Source organism: Mauremys reevesii, linkage group 2 (assembly GCF_016161935.1).
Source record: "Mauremys reevesii isolate NIE-2019 linkage group 2, ASM1616193v1, whole genome shotgun sequence".
Classification (NCBI taxonomy): Eukaryota; Metazoa; Chordata; order Testudines; family Geoemydidae; genus Mauremys; species Mauremys reevesii.
This window is the reverse complement of record NC_052624.1, coordinates 60,333,116-60,348,793: the sequence shown is the minus strand read 5'-3', so window position 1 is coordinate 60,348,793 and position 15,678 is coordinate 60,333,116. Positions and strand designations below refer to the sequence as shown.

Here is a 15,678-nt window from a genome sequence, read left to right as displayed (position 1 = left end):
TAGAGAATTAAAGATGCAAGAAATATCCTTAAGATATATAAGACATCAGATAGGTGCTAGATAGATGAAGAAATTGTATCTTTCAGTGGCCACCAACTCTATAATTTTTGCCCTGTAAATGATAGACACTGCAACACCATTTTCTGTAGTTTGAGTGTACAGATTCTGCCAGTCACTAATAATTCAGTTCCATTTTTTACTAGAAACAGGTGCTATTCTATGCATGGCAAGGCAGCTTGTACCCTATTAACCTCTGACTAACAAAATTACCTCTCTGCCCAGAAGCATTTACTGGCTTAGAAACAGTTTTAGTGACTCTTAGACCCAGCTACAAGTATTAACTCATACAAAATATTTTTCTTCTGTCCTGTTGCTGCTCAAGAGGATTGTATATTCACAGTTTTGTTCCCAGGGTTGTGCTTTTTACATTACAGCGAATATTCATGTATTTCTTGTTTTGCTTGACTCCTTTGGCCTTTGGTTAGAAGAAGGCCAATGAGATGTGTTCAGTTGTAAAGGTGCCGCCCAAGCCACGACATCCATGCTGCTATTTTTAGTGCACTAGCTCAAGCCCCACTAGCATGAGTCTGTCTGCCTGGACTGGGAAGCTCACTCCTAGCTGCAGCATAGACACACCCGAAGTGTATAAGATCTTGACTTGAGGTAGCAAATGTAAGATTAGTGTCCCATTGATACGTGTATTTTGTTGGGGCCTTTGATGACCTATGACCACAAAATTCTTCTCTGTGTTGGTTTAGCAGTGTGGCTGACTGGGTTCACTACAGCCCAAAGGACTCTCAGTGGGAGAAGGTGATAAATCCTTCCACTGGTTTAATATGCAGCAGGTTATAAAATCTCCAAACCCTTACTCCCTGGCTTGAGGACACAGTTCAGGGAGTAGGGGGGTAGGTAGTCAAGGTCAACAAATTCCTTGACTAACTAAAAGATGGTGCAGTCACAAACTCCATGAATGATCCACAGGTTCAGAGATGACTCTGAACTCCTCAGTTACTGCAGAGGGGCTGGCAGGGATCCTCTTCAAGCATGAATCAGGCTGCTTCAGTCCCAGGATTTCCCCTCACCACAAAGGGGTGCAGGGCTCAAGGTGCAGGTTACACAGCTGTACAAAAATCCAAACTGTAGTCTCCTAGCCCAGCATTCAGACACACACACAGAGCAGGCAGCAGCCCTGGACTATCGGGCAGAGCAGAGCTGACCATGTGGTGACTGGTCTCACCTAGGGAGCTGAAGGGCTAACTCAGCCTGGCTGGGGAAATTTCCCAGCAAAACTCTACAAACTGGGAATCATCAGTGGAGAAGGAAAAGCTCAGCTGAGGTGTCTTGCTTTCAGATTCCTAGAGGCCAGTTTTCAGGGGGAATCCTGCATGCAGGCCTGGGACTCACCAGCTCCCCATTCAGGGCCGGCTCGAGGATTTTTGCCGCCCCAAGCAACAAAAATTTTGGCTGCGCCCCCCCCCCCCTTTTTTTTTTCAAACCCCCGGCCCCTCCCCAACTCCACCCCTTCTGAACTGCTTCCCCAAATCCCCAGCCCCGCCTCCTCCCCCGGGCGTGCAGCATTTCCCTCCCCATTGCTTCCTGGGGGCCCCCATGACCTCCCACCCTAGCTCACCTCCGCTCTGCCTGCTCCCCCCAGTGTGCTGCCGCTCCGCTTCTCCCCACTCCCTCTCAGGCAAGGGAGCAGCGGTGCATTCAGGGGAGCAGGAGGAGCAGAGGTGAGCTAGGGTGGGAGGGGGTGCAGGAAGTAAGGGGGGATAGAGGAACCACTACCGCTCCAGTTCCCCTCTGCTCCTCCACTGCCGCCTCCCCCGAATGCCCGCCCGCTGCTCAGTTTCTCTTCCCTCCCTCCCAGCCTTGCTGCATGAAACAGCTGTTTCGCGTGCGGCAAGCCTGGGAGGGAGGGGGGAGAAGCGGTGCAGCGGCGCATTCGGGGGAGCAGGCGAAGCGGAGGTGAGCTAGGCTGGTGGGGCACAGGAAGTAAGGAGGGGTAGAGGAACAGTTCCCCACTCCAGTTCACCTCCACGCCGCCGCCTCCCGGAGCGCCCGCCGCTCGGTTTCTCCTCCCTCCCAGACTTGCTGCGCAAAACAGCTGTTTTGTGCACAGCAAGCCTGGGAGGGAGGGGGAGAAGAGAAGTGGCGGGGTGGCGCTCAGGGGAGCCGGCGGAGGCGAGTTGGGGCGGTAGGGGCACTTTTTCTCCATGCCCCTAAGTCAGCACTTATGATGGGCAGCGCCAGAATGCTGCCCCTAGAAATGTGCCACCCCAAGCATCTGCTTGTTTTGCAGGTGCCTGGAGCCGGCCCTGTCCCCATACAGCCAGTCCTGGCCTTCTGGCTAGCTCCAGACTGACTCAAAAAATGGCTTCTCCCCTTTCCTGAACTCCCTGGGAGGGCCATCTCACTCCCTATTGGTTGCTAGGCAGACTCTGAGTTTCCCTTGGCTCCCACTGAGTTGCCAGCAGATAGAGCCCCAGGAATCTAGGTAATCTCCTTGAGGGTTGCATGTGGATGAGCAGGATGAGAAGAAGGGATCATTTTCAGAACCTCTGGAGGTGCAATTGAGTAGTCTTCATTTGTCTACAGTTATTTTTTTTTATTCTTTCCCCTTACTGTGACCATCACTGCTTGAAGCTGTGGAGCACTCTAAAGCGTCAATGTGACTACTCATGTACTTATAGTTACACACATGGTTTAAATCAGGGGTAGACAACCTATGGCACACATGCCGAAGGCGGCACGCAAGCTGATTTTCAGTGACACTCACACTGCCCGGGTCCTGACCAGCGGTCTGGGGGGCTCTGCATTTTAATTTAATTTTAAATGAAGTTTATTAAACATTTTAAAAACCTTATTTACTTTACATACAAGAGTAGTTTAGTTATATATTATAGACTTATAGAAAGAGATCTTCTAAAAACGTTAACATGTATTACCGGCACGCGAAACCTTAAATTAGAGTGAATAAATGAAGACTCAGCACCCCACTTCTGAAAGGTTGCTGACCCCTGGTTTAAATATTTTGACAGAGCATGAGTCAGATTGCTCAGGACCTTTAGTTCTTAAACTCAATATTTAATTTCTGTTTCTCTAAGTGGGCATGCTCAAACTTGTGCTTTTTATTACTTATGAAATAATAATTCATTGTTTATCTTCTGGTCTGAGGGAGGGCAAAAGGAACCTTACTGAGAATAGAGGTAATAGAGTTGGTTGAACATTTTCAAACTTTTTTTCAGATTGGAAACTTTTTTGCAAATGTTTTTCTAAATTTTTTTTTCCCAACAAAACTGGACAACAGAAAATTTAGTTGGTGTTTAGCTTTTTGGCTTTCCTTCTCTGTAGGGAAGAGTTTAAAAAAGGAGGGAGGCGTAGAATGTTCAGAGTGGACAAAACTGTGCAGGTTACAAGAACATTATTATGTTTATGTTGGATTGTTATATATGCTTTTGAATTAACCTTTTATCTTCAATGCTTTCTAAAAAGTCATCTTAGAAGTAATAAATCTGCCTTTTGGGATAAAAAAAAAAGGATATAGGTAGATTTTCCTCTGTTTAATTTGGGAGGATGAGGAGAAACTGGTGGGTTTGTAGATGGAGTGGGAAATATTGCAGATTTTTCTTCCTCCAGAAGTAGTTTCCTGCAGGAAGCTGTAAAATAATTAACTCAATAACAAATTAAACTTCACTAGTGCCTTCCATCAGTGGATTTCAAAGCATGTTTGCTTTACAAACATTGCCAATGAATTAATTTAAGCCTCACAACATCCTGTGAAGTAGATCAATATTTCTGGCCTCATTTTATAGATGGGGAAACTGAGGCAAAGATAAATTAGGATTTGCCCTGGGTTATCCAGGAAGGGTGTAATGGAGTCAGGAATGAAGCTCTTCACTGCAAGACCATCCCTTTTCTCCTGCAATAAATCCCTGTTCTCCAGTAAGAAATAACAGCTGACAGACTGAATGGAATGAGGTAAAAACATGTAAATACTGGAGATGATCATGATTTAGATGGTGTGGTGTGCCTTGCACTGGTGTATTTCACCTGTATGAGGGCAGAAAGAAAGAAAACACCTCCCTATAATATTAATTACCATTAGAGCTTTTGTCTTAAAACAATTTTTTTGAGGTGAAGAGCTGATTGTGTTGGTGATATGAAGAGATGTTACTGAGGAAATAAATACATAGCACATGCTTGCAAAACCCCAGCCCAACTCCATCACAGAGAACTCACCTTAGCCCCTGGAGTCACAAAGCAAACACAGAGTTGCAATGCAATCACAGAGGGAAAACAAACATTTGACTGAGAGGTGAGGAAGCTTTAGGTACATGCATGAGAAGAAGTTTGCAGAGAAAATAACTCGTATGCCACAGTCAATATATCCCCTAGAGATTAAGCCAAAGTTTACATGAAACTAAAATGACAAAAAGTCACAGCATTCCCAGTTGACAGAAAAATAGGTTTGCTGGAAAACATGGGTCAGGTTTTAAAACCAAGAGAAGAAACAAACTAGGGAAACATCTGTATTATTCTATATGCAATGAATATCTGAAGATTAATGATGCGCTGTATCTTGCCAATACCACATTTTTTTCTGTTAAACTATATATTTATAACCATAATCTTTTCCTCATGTGTTAGGTACAGAAAGAACTGGCTGCTGTCATTGCTTTGAAAGCAAGAAAGTCAGGTAAGTACAGACAGTTGGTCCTTAATGGGGCTTTTTAACATGGTTCTCCTCTGTCATTTATTGAAGTATTTTATTCTTCATTGTTGACTTATTAAAATGTAGGTTGTATTAGAAAGCAAGAAATACAAAATCTCATTCCACAGTAAAGGACTGTGTGGTGGAAGAGTCTCTTGTATCAACACAATATAATTACTGTGGTGTTCCCTCCATCTAGTATCCCACCTGATAAAGTGTAAAGGCAGAATAGTTGCTGAGAATGTGAACTGTTTGGGGCTGCTTTAGTTAAGTAAGTTTTCTGTTTGCTTATATTTATATGTAATAATGTTTATTTGTTTAGTACAAACGTACAGTTCTTGATTTTGAATTTTGTGATAGTTCTATTAACAAGATTGTGGATTACAAATTTCTTTGTGTATTTTCCCATTAATGCCAACTTCGTTTTGGCCCTTTTTAATTTTTTTTTTAATGATTTGCTATGTCCTTGTTTGCTGGGGTATATTTTGCTGCTTTCTATTCATTTCCTTTTACGTGATTTAAAGTGACAGCAAAAGTGCCATCAAGAGCATGTTGCCTTAGGACTTTTCTACACTACACTGGTGTAGTACAACTCTCCCAGTGTAGAGGCAGTTATATCTGTATAAAGGTACTTTATACTGCCATAGCTATTTGGGAGGGGGATACCTATACCAGTATCAGTCACCTTTATATTGAAATAGCAGCACCCACACCACACACTAAGGATTTTACCATTTAAAAAAATTCGTACCCCTAAATATGGTTGCCCGCTTTCTAATGGCACAAAACCGAATTCCCATTCCCCGAGGCTCTGCCCCTTTCCCCCTGCTTCTGAGGCCCCATCCTCACCAGCCTGGGACAGGGGCTTGGGGTGCGGGAGAGGGCTCCAGGCTGGGGCAGAGGATTGTGGTGCGGAGGGAGGTGGGGAAGGGCTCTGGGCTGGGAGTGAGGGCTCTGGGTGGAGCCAGAAATGAGGGGTTCAGGAGAGGGTACCCACCTGGAGCAGGGGGTCTGGGATGCTGGGGGCAGGGGTGAGGACTCTGGCTGGTGAGGTGGGGGCAGGGATGAGGGCTTGGGGGTTAAGGAGGAGGCTCCGGGCTGGGGCAGGGGGTTCCGGGTGTGAGGTCCTGACGGCGCTTATTGCCACTCCCAGAAAGCGGCCCCCAGATCTCTGCAGCCCCATGGCACATGGGTGGCCAGGCAGGCTCTGTGAGCTGCCCTCGCACCCGCAGGCACTGCCCCCGCAGCTCCCATTGATCGCGGTTCCTGGCCAGTGGGAGCTGTGGAGCTGGCATATGGGGCGACGGCAGCGTACGGAGCCTCCCTGACTGCCCATGTGCCTAGGGCTGCAAGGACCTGGAGGCTGCTTCTGGGAGCTGCGTGGAGCTAGGGCAGGCCGGGGGCCTACCTTAGCCCCAGGCCCCTGCTGCACTGCTGACCAGACTTTTAACAGCCTGGTCGGCGGTGCCTTTTCGACCTGACATTCCAGTTGAAAATCAGATGTCGGGCAACCCTACCCCTAAATTAAATAGTAATACTAGTAGAACTTTCAAGGGTAGGCCAGGCCTTTCTAATGCATTATTTTAAGCATTTGGTATGGCAGCTCAAATTTTCAAAAAGCTACTCTTTTGGTCCGTTTAACTAGTGCATGCTTGTTTTTGTTTTTAAAGAGTAACATTGCAATTTGCATTTCTTAATGCCCCTATGTTGGAGTACTGCATGGGTCGGGTGTTCTGGGGGCCCTGTCAGGGTGGGGAGTGGTTGGATGGGGCGTGGGAGTCTCAGGGGTCTGTCTTAGGGGTGGGGGTGTGGATAAGGGTTGGGACAGTCAGGAGACAGGTAGGGGGTAGGATCCTAGGGGGGCAGTTAGGGTGGGGGAGTCCCAGGATGGGGCAGTCAGGGACAAGGAGCAGGGGGGGTTGGGGGTTCTGAGGGGGGCAGTGATGGGGTGGAAAGTGGGGAGGGAGTGGATGGGGGTGTGGCGGTGGCAGGGCTAGGGTGGGGCTCTCCTCCCCCGTCCTCTTTTTTTTGATTGTTGAAATATGGTAACCCTACTGGCATGTTGATGTGTGATCCATGGCGGGGGCATGTGCCACTAGTGTAAGGGAGAGGAGCCCCATGGCTTCTCTATTGCACATCAGAGCTGGTGTAGTGTGGCTTCCTTATGTACTGACTAGAACTTGAACGTATGAAAGAATGTGCTTCCCTTTGTAGAGATCTCTTTAAAAGGTTTTTACGGATTTGAACCCCTCAAGACAGGAATGTTTTGCAGAAGCCCATGTGTTAGTTGTATTTTTTTATTACATTATCCCTAAACATTTCCTCTTGAGCTTTGGTTAGCACTTCTGTTCAGGGCAAAAATGGGTATTTTGCTTGATTAAAGGACTGTGGAATTTGGGCCTGAGTGATTTTAATTTCTGGAAGTGCCCCTGCAGTGGATTAATTATTATGACAAAACTGGCTGATTTGTGCTCTGATGTTGTTTTTCTATGATACTGATAGTAATAATCACTTGGTCACATTGTCTGTCTGCCTTTATACAGCACTCTTCATGCAAACATTGTAGTCTGCTTTACAAAAAGGTGAATAATATTTGCTGTGCTTGGGCAGGGGAAATATTGCCTCTGGGTACCTAGGGGAAATGTGTGTTTTTCTCAGAACTCCACTCTTTTTCCTGTTTTTTTTGTTTTTGTTTTAAAAATTAAATAAGAATTGGCTGTGGTACATGCTCAATGGTAGTAGAGGTTTCATCAACATATGAAAAAAAGTAATTATGACTATTTCGTATCTTGTACCCAGAATGCTTCTAGCAGATTAGAGATTTTTGGTTAGGCTGTTTCTAATAAGAAAGTGCTTTGAAAGTTAAGAGAGAGACTTGAACCTAGTTTTAGTGGAAAGAGGCACCATGTTCTTGTCAATACAGGACCATACTTGATGGGGAATCTCAGTTACCAGTAAATAAATAATTCTATTAGGGAGTTGAGAAGAGGATTATGGTCTTCCAAGAAATTACTGGGGGAAAGGGACAAAACTAGGGGGCAATTCACAAATGGCAGAAGCAGAAATGGAAAACTGAAACAGAAAACCCCACTCCTTTCAAAGCAGTGGAAAGAAAATGAGAGAGAAAGTTATTGTGACATTCATTTAAATATATGTATGTTGCTCAGATATCCTTGTGACTGACATGGTACAAGTAGATAGATATTTTGGAAATCTGCACACACAGTATTTTAAGCTAGTATCTTTGAAATCAAAAAAGGAAGAATAAGTTTCACCACTCCTGAAGCAGCTGAATATCTCAGCAACATTGCAGTGCCCAGACACCATTGTTACAGTTTTATTTGATTAGAATAAAACTCATTTTAAAGATGCCGTGCAAGAGGAAAAAATGGGTTTGTGCTCTTCTTTGTGGTATATAAAGCATGCATGACAATTGCTGTTGTTCCTATTAACCTTAGAAATTGTTAGATGAATTAAGTCTTGTTTTCCTTGGAGAGACTGGAGTCGTCTTAGGGAATCTAGTAACTAGAGCAGGACCTTTCTCAGCCTTAAATTACAGGAATGTTGGTGTTTTGAATTATTAATTTATTTAGATTATTTTTGTTGCTGGTAGCTCCCATAATGTTCCGTTTTTCAAAAATTGAAGGAGACAGTCTCTTTCCTCAAGAGTTTTTATAAGAGAATTTTCATTTGTCATAAGAACATAATGGTGTAAATAATCTGTCGTGTAATTTTTGTATTTACTTGTTAAACACAGACTGTGAGGTCAGAATTGTATAGGACACACAAATCATCAACTTCAAGCAGATTTTCACCTATCTATTTTCAAAATGAGGTAAAGGATATTGGCCAAAATAGATGACCAAAGATCAGTGCACAGAATATGGAAAACTTCAGTGTACGTGCTTAGCCCTGAAACACTTTAAATTCCTTTTTGAATTTATACTCTTGCACGCCACGGTACCTTGAAAGCTGAAGACAGATGCAAAACCTGCAGTGTGAAATTAACCTGGTTCATTTTGGCTTTTTTATGTAGCTGAAAGTCTGTGAGGATTGAAAAAATTTATTCCACTTTATGGAACAAAATAGCAGTGACATTTGGTGACTATGGTGTACATATTGCCCTGTGGAGAAAACTGGAAAGGTTTAAACAGATGAGAAAAGATTTAACTTGTGACCTTGGTATCTATAAAACCTTACTGCCTTTTGTGTTTTTTTTTTAAAGGAGTCTTTTCAGTGGCTGACTTTATTTATATTTTTTATATATTTTTATATATAAGGTCCTGGCTTTTCTCTCTCTCTCTCTCTCTCTCTCTCTCTCTCTCTCTCTATCGTGTAGCCAGGACCTTATTTCACTCTACCTTTCAATTCCTTCAAATGTTCAGTTTTTAAATACAAGGGTCAAATTTAGAAGTGTATGTGAGATAAGATAGAATTCTCATAAAAATGTTCACTTCAGAGTAACATTCAGCACCATTTCAAAACAATGACATAGCGCCCCACCTTAGGTAGGTACTGGTAGTGTTATCTTAAGCTCCCCTTCACCGTCTGGTGTTCCACTCTGATGGTTCTTGCTGAATCATAACTGGAAAAAATAGCAAAATCTGCAGGTCTTTCTCAAAAGCTTTGCTGCCTTGTAGCTATAAGTAAAAGATGCAGCTAAAAACGCAATCAGCAATATTGTACTTGAAACGATTGCATGTCCTGAAGTAAAGGGCAGCCACACTGTCTTGTCTGAAATGGCCTTTTCAAACCACCAAAGTTGTTTGTATAGTTGAGGGAACACGCACTAGATTGACCCAAGCTCCTGTATGATTCTGGAAGGGTCATGCACTGCAGTAGACCTGCCTCTGGTTCACAAAGTTTGGACATGGCTCCCTTTAGTACCAAAGAATTCAGCTCTTTGCATCATCCAATTAAGCTTACATGAAGTGTTCCTTCCTTTCAGCGTCTTAATATCCTTAATGCGCTGCATCTGCATTACTCCAACCCTTAGCTGTGCTGTGAGCTCAAAGATCCACTGGATACCACGTGATAGATTTATCATACACTGAAACAACAAAGCTGCAGCCTTTTTTCCCCATGTATATTTAACAGCATGTAAAACACACACCATTTCAGGGTATTAAAAAAGTCATAGGAGAGCTCTAGTGAGTTCAGTGAAATCTGCAGAGTTACACCAAGGAAGAATTTGGTCCTGTTTTATTTGATTTTGCAATTAATTTGAAATTCCTGGGATAATTATTTTGGCACATTTTATAAGGAATTTGTGCATAAGAAATTAATAATGCACAAAATTATGTGTATGACACATATTACCTACATGGCATCACAGAGTAGGCAAAAGTGAACTGCATTTCATGTTTCAAGGTTTCAGACAGTCATTTGCAGAGGTAGACATTTTTTTTCCCCTGAAGTATTTTGTGTTAGGGGTGTGTGTGTGTTTTATGTTTTTTGTCTCCTTTCTCTGAAGCATCAGAGATGGCCACGGCTGGAGATGGGGCATTGGACGGGGTTGGCTAATGCTCTGAGGTGGAACTGAGCGTTCTTTCTCTCAGGTGCTTAACTGGCTGTTCTTGATCACGTGCTCAGAGTCTAACTGATTTGCCATATGTGGGGCTGAGATGGAATTTCCCCCCCAGGTCAGATTGGCTGTGACCTTGGGGAATTTTTATCTTCCTCCACAGTGCGAGGCATAGCTCGCTTGCCAGGTTCATTCTGATCAATTTCCTGCCATTGCAGGGTCTTTGGGCACTGGTGCACCTCAGTTCCTCCTATTCTTTTCGTATGGCACATAATAGTTTAGTCTCTTGAGGGTTGTAATACCTTGGTCTAGTTTCAGTTATTTGGTTTAGTATGTGGGTTCTGGCTGCCCTTGGTGGCCTGTGATATTCAGGAGGTCAGACTGTATGATTTGGGTGGTTCCTTCTGGCCTTAACTTCTTTGACTATGAACTAAAGTATAGTCAGTGTTGGTCCAAAAAGAGGTTCTTGGGTGGATGTTTTGATTGCATTTGCTCAAATGAACATATGAGGGTGTGGGAACCCACAGAGACTTCTCCAAACACTCAGAATCCTCTTTGTTTCATTTTCAGACTGAGCATGCAGAACATTTTATGTGAAATAGAAAGCAGTCTTTCACCTCACACCAGTTGTTAGTCTGCTCAATCTCTTGTTCTAACATTTCCGTCTCTCTCTCTCTCGTTCTCTCTCTGCTTGCTGGCAGATGTCAATGTCCATCCACAATTGCCAACTTTCATGTGGTAAATAAGCACCCCAACTTTCACAATAAACCAAAAATCAACTAATCCCATTTCAAACAAGGCCAAAACAAGCCAATCCCTAAGAACCTCAACACTCTGTGACTAGATTTTCTGCGCCCCCCCGCATGTAGTCTGGGACTGTGGTGGGCCCCACTGTGCACCCCTGACTCTCTTCCTCCCCTTGCCCCTGCTTGCCAGGAGGTGATTTAGGGGAAAAAAAAAAAAGGCAACAAGTCAAACAAGCTGCAAGCCAAAAACTAACCAACAAGCCAAGTAAGCCAAAAACAAGCCCAATTTCTGCATTTTTGTGGGTACGTCTACACTACGGGATTATTCCGAATTTACATAAACCGGTTTTGCAAAACAGATTGTATAAAATCGTGCGCCGTGGCACTAAACAACACAACATTAAATCGGGTGTGGTCCGCATGGTCCGGCTTTAGCGCGATTTCTGAGCGTTGCCTGTGGTGGGTAGCCTATCCTCTAGCTATCCCATAGTTCCCCCCCCCCCTTGGCATTTCGGGGTTGAGATCCAGATGATGGGGCAAAAATCAAAAAAATCGGTGGTTGGTGTGGTGCCTCAGCCAGCCTCTCCCTCCTCCGTGGCAGCAGACTTTTTTTTTTTAGTTTTTTGCTTAGTGACTGTGCAGCAGCAGCAAGCATCAGCCAAGCATGGACTGCTCAGCTCATCAATGCATCAATAAATGTTTTACACTCGCACCTCTCGTGCAATATATGACCATATATGGAGGCGGGGAGGCGAGGAAGAGGAGAGGCGGACACGGCGGCGATGAGCGTCGATGACAGAGATGAGATTCTCTCTCTTCTCATTCTCACCACCACGGGACGCACGGCAGATCCTGCAGATGCTATCCATTGATGGCCGATTTTGGCATTTTTTTTGGACTGGTGGGACGGAACTGACTGGGGGACATGGGATTGGCATTGTGTGTGGCTGGATTCCCGGAACTGGCTGCGAAGCGTAACAACTGCAACATGGCATGCCCTTTGCTTGCTGCCCTTGCCCCCCCCTTGCCCCCTCCTGCGAAGAGATAGCAAGCAGCCTAGAGGAGCGAGAGCGAGTGGCGAAGGGCCCAGCGGAAGTGTGCTGTAACGCGCAGCTGTGTCAGTCGTCACTGAGTTGGAAAAATTTACTGTTGGAAAAGCTGGCTGCTCTGAAAAAAGCAGCAAGCTGCTGCCACAAGCAAGGTTGTGACTCTGGAAGGTTGTGGGTGGCGCGATGTGATGGGCTGGCTGGCTGGGCTGCTGCTGTGGGGGGTGGGTGGATGGATGGCCTATAGGCACGCCAGTACACGCCGCACAGCACCCATACACAGCACGTGAAAAGTACTGGGGGCATCCCAAGGGGTGCTCACAAGACTGGTGGGCATGGGTGGACGCTTTCACCAACATCACAATGGGGGTGGGATGCCCAGGAGGGATGGCCGGCGCTTTCAATACAGGAAGCTGTATTAGTTTTAGCAGCTGCAGACCAGAAAATCCAGAGGAGGAATTACTTCCCGGACCGGGAAATGCCCTTAGCGGGAGCCTGCATGCCCCCCCAGCCTGTGCCATATGAGCCAGCCCTCCATGCACATGAGGCTGACAGTGGTCAGGATCTGTCAGGCTACAGGCTGAGCAAGTGCAGAAATGGGGGTGGAATGTGGCGTTGGCATTAATGGCTGGCGGGACCTCATTACTGACTCAGCCAAACCAATGTCCTGGCTTGCTGTATATGTTGCTGCTTGCTGTATTCTCTGGAGGAGTCCTTTATGACCTTAAGGAGGCGGAGGAGGCTGAGCCAGGGGGGAGAGGCTGCACAGGGCTGGCCCAGGAGGCCAGTAGAGACAGAGACAGGGAGAAGCACACCAGGGGCAGGTAGAGAAACGAGAAAACGGGCTTTAGAAAATGGCTGTGGTATAGGGTTGTGACTGTGTTCTGTGATTAACTTGTTTGCCCTGATTGACTGATTGCCTGATTGACTCATTCACCCCCCCCTTTTTCACCAGCTACTTTATGCATCTTAAGTGCAAAAAAAAAAAAATATCAAAAATAATTATTTATTATAAAAAGAAAAAGAGAAAGAAGGGAGTGTAAGGAGGAGGGGACAGGAGGAGGAGAGGAAGGATGGAAAATGGAGACCGGGCCTTCTGGAAGGGGTGGTTGGGGGGGTGGGGAGGGGGGGGAAGGGGGGAGGGGCGAGTGGTCCCCCTGTGTGGGCGTTCGGTGCCTGGGTGAGGAGGGGGAGAGAGGCTCTGTGACAGGTGAGGTGGTTGCAGCGGCATCACGCCCAGCTGCTGTTGTTGCTGAAGCCACCGCTGCTGCGTTCCATCCCGCCGCTGATTTTCCTGCAGCCCCCACAGCTGATCATCCAGGTCGCTCTCCTGCCTGCCTCCCACCGCCACCATTTCCCTGCCCTTGATCTTCCTGCTCCCTTCATCCTGGGTCCCTCTCTCTCTCCTGCCCTCACTCCATCTTTCCTTTCTAATACTACCCTGCTCCCTCCTATCACATGAGAGCTTTCATTCATCTTCTTCTTGTCTCTTCCAATACTTCTGTTTTCATCTCTCTCATTTTTCCTTTCCTCCTTTATTTTAAGCTGCCTTTTTGGAGGAGAGGAGGACGCAGCAGGATTTACTTCTAGGAGAGTATTTTTTTTAACAGATTATTTTTTTTTCACAAACATTTTTCACAGTTCACTTTTGAACAGCACTCATTTTTTACATATTTTTGATCATTTCCATTTTCATACTTACATGTTTTATCTTTTCAGTGCATTCAGGCAGCCACAGTGAGTTTCATCAGCATTCCCCAGCCACATTTCATCTTTCAGGTCCAGCAATCATGCCCTGGCCACTGTCTTCTCAATTTCGGCCTTGCTCCCCACCCCCAATGCCACCCACAACATGCAATGCTCCTGCACTGTCATGCTAATTCACCCCCCCCCCCCACCCACTGCTTCAGCAGGACTGTGGCTTTAACCAAAATGCCAAACCAGAAAAGTTTTTTTCTCTCCCCCTTACTTAATGGCTCCCCTTTTTAGGCTGGCAGTTTTTGCTGCTGCAGTCCACTCACCCAGCCAAACAATTACCCTCCCCGCTTAAATTCATTCACTGCTAAGGTTATCCTGACTAATAAGGATCACCTGGTGAAAATATGCATAGATACTCTTGAATGCTTGCAAAATCACCAACCGACCACTATGCTGCTTGATTTTTTGCTACATGCGCTACGCCGTTACTCTTCATGCGCATGCCGGTCCCAGCAACTACCTAAATGCATTGCGGAGTCTGCTTTGCCACCCTTACTCTGGAAGGCCTTCTGCTAAGCTTTCTACAGCTCTTTCAACTGTTCTGTCCTTCGTCCCTTTTTCCTCCCTAACAAACTGTCTGACATGTAACTTTGCTCAAAAAAGGATGGCTGCTGATTTTAAATGCATCCTAAGTCCAAAGGGCAAATCAAAACATTAAAAAAAACTGCAAAAAAAAACAAAAATGGCGTCATTGTCTGGGATAGTTGCTTAAGGTCCCTTCCATGGGGTCATTGCCTGAGGGGGCCATTTGGGAGGGCTGGGCTCCTGGCTGGTGGGGGGAGGTCTGTCCAGCACTCTGGCTGGCTGGTGCTCTTGCTGCTCTCTGCTCATCTCTCTGTCCTCTTCTCGTAGCCCCCAGGTCATCTCTTCAACCCTGGCCTGCTATGGCAGATGGGGGGGGAATTGGCTCCAGCCCAGTCCTGGGTCCTCAGCTGGCAAGCCTGGCAAATTGCATTAAGCTCAGCTTTCCTCCGTTTTTTTCTTTTGTTTTTGGACCATCTTTTCTTTTCTGCATCTCCTTTCCCTTGCACTGCACTTCTTTCAAATTTTCACCTTGTGCTCCCCTCTGCCCTGTTTTGTGCTTTTCACATCCTCTATTTTGGATTCTTAGAGATTTTCAAATAAATCTCTTTCCATTCACTGTGTCCACGCCATGCTCCCTCCCTCCATCTCCTCCCATATAGTCCATGTACCTCCTCTGCATTCATACCTGTGCCATGCTGGGAGCTCTAGTGACCTGTGCTGATCCACCTCTCCCTGTGCTGGGGCCCGCTGCTGAAAAGCTCAAAGGGGTTTTCCTGTCTAGCTGGGGAAACAGGTCTAGCAGATTCAAAAGTGCCTGGCCTTTTCAGTCAGAGTCTGGGCCAGTGCATCCGGGGATCTTTATAAGGTCGGAGTAGTGTCTGTTTGCGGGAGGAGATACTACCGCCATTCCGCTACATTAACATCCACGCCAGGTCTGCCTCTAATGCCGGAGGTACAAAAAATCTTTAAAAGCCTCCCAAAGAAACCGATTTAAAGAGCCGTTAAATGGTAGTGTAGGCGTTAAGTAACGGGTTGTGGCTGAGCCATCGCTGTGTGTGGGTTTGTCATGTCTGTGTCCAGCAGTTAATGATCTGTCCCCCACCTTTCCACAGTTTTGCTAAAATGCATTCTGCTCCAGTAGTTGTCAGATGACACTATTTTTTAAGATACAGTAACATTCAGTGCAGTTCAGAGTTCTCTGGGTTTACATTTAATGCTCAGGCGAATGAAAAGCTAATAGTAGTGGTTAGACAGGTATGTTTAGAGTATATGGACACACAGGAATTTTCCCTGACTCTCCCATTGCTGTAAAAATTATTTAGTTATAACAGTGTGGGATTATTTAAAGTTATTGCACCTGATTCT

The 15,678-nt window shown here is 45.6% G+C and overlaps 1 protein-coding gene across 7 annotated transcripts in view; it reads left to right on the top strand.

Moving 5' to 3' along the window:
• The window catches only part of RAPGEF5 (Rap guanine nucleotide exchange factor 5), a 229,774-nt gene that overhangs the window by 69,454 nt on the left and 144,642 nt on the right, over window positions 1-15,678 (top strand). For all 7 annotated transcript variants that reach the window (XR_005594557.1, XR_005594556.1, XR_005594555.1 and 4 more), the window contains exon 7: window positions 4,651-4,699. Coding sequence is in view for 3 of the 7 variants with exons in the window: in XM_039526096.1 (XP_039382030.1) it covers window positions 4,651-4,699 (49 nt within the window). In the remaining 4 variants the exon portion in view is untranslated. The remainder of the gene's footprint in view (window positions 1-4,650; window positions 4,700-15,678) is intronic.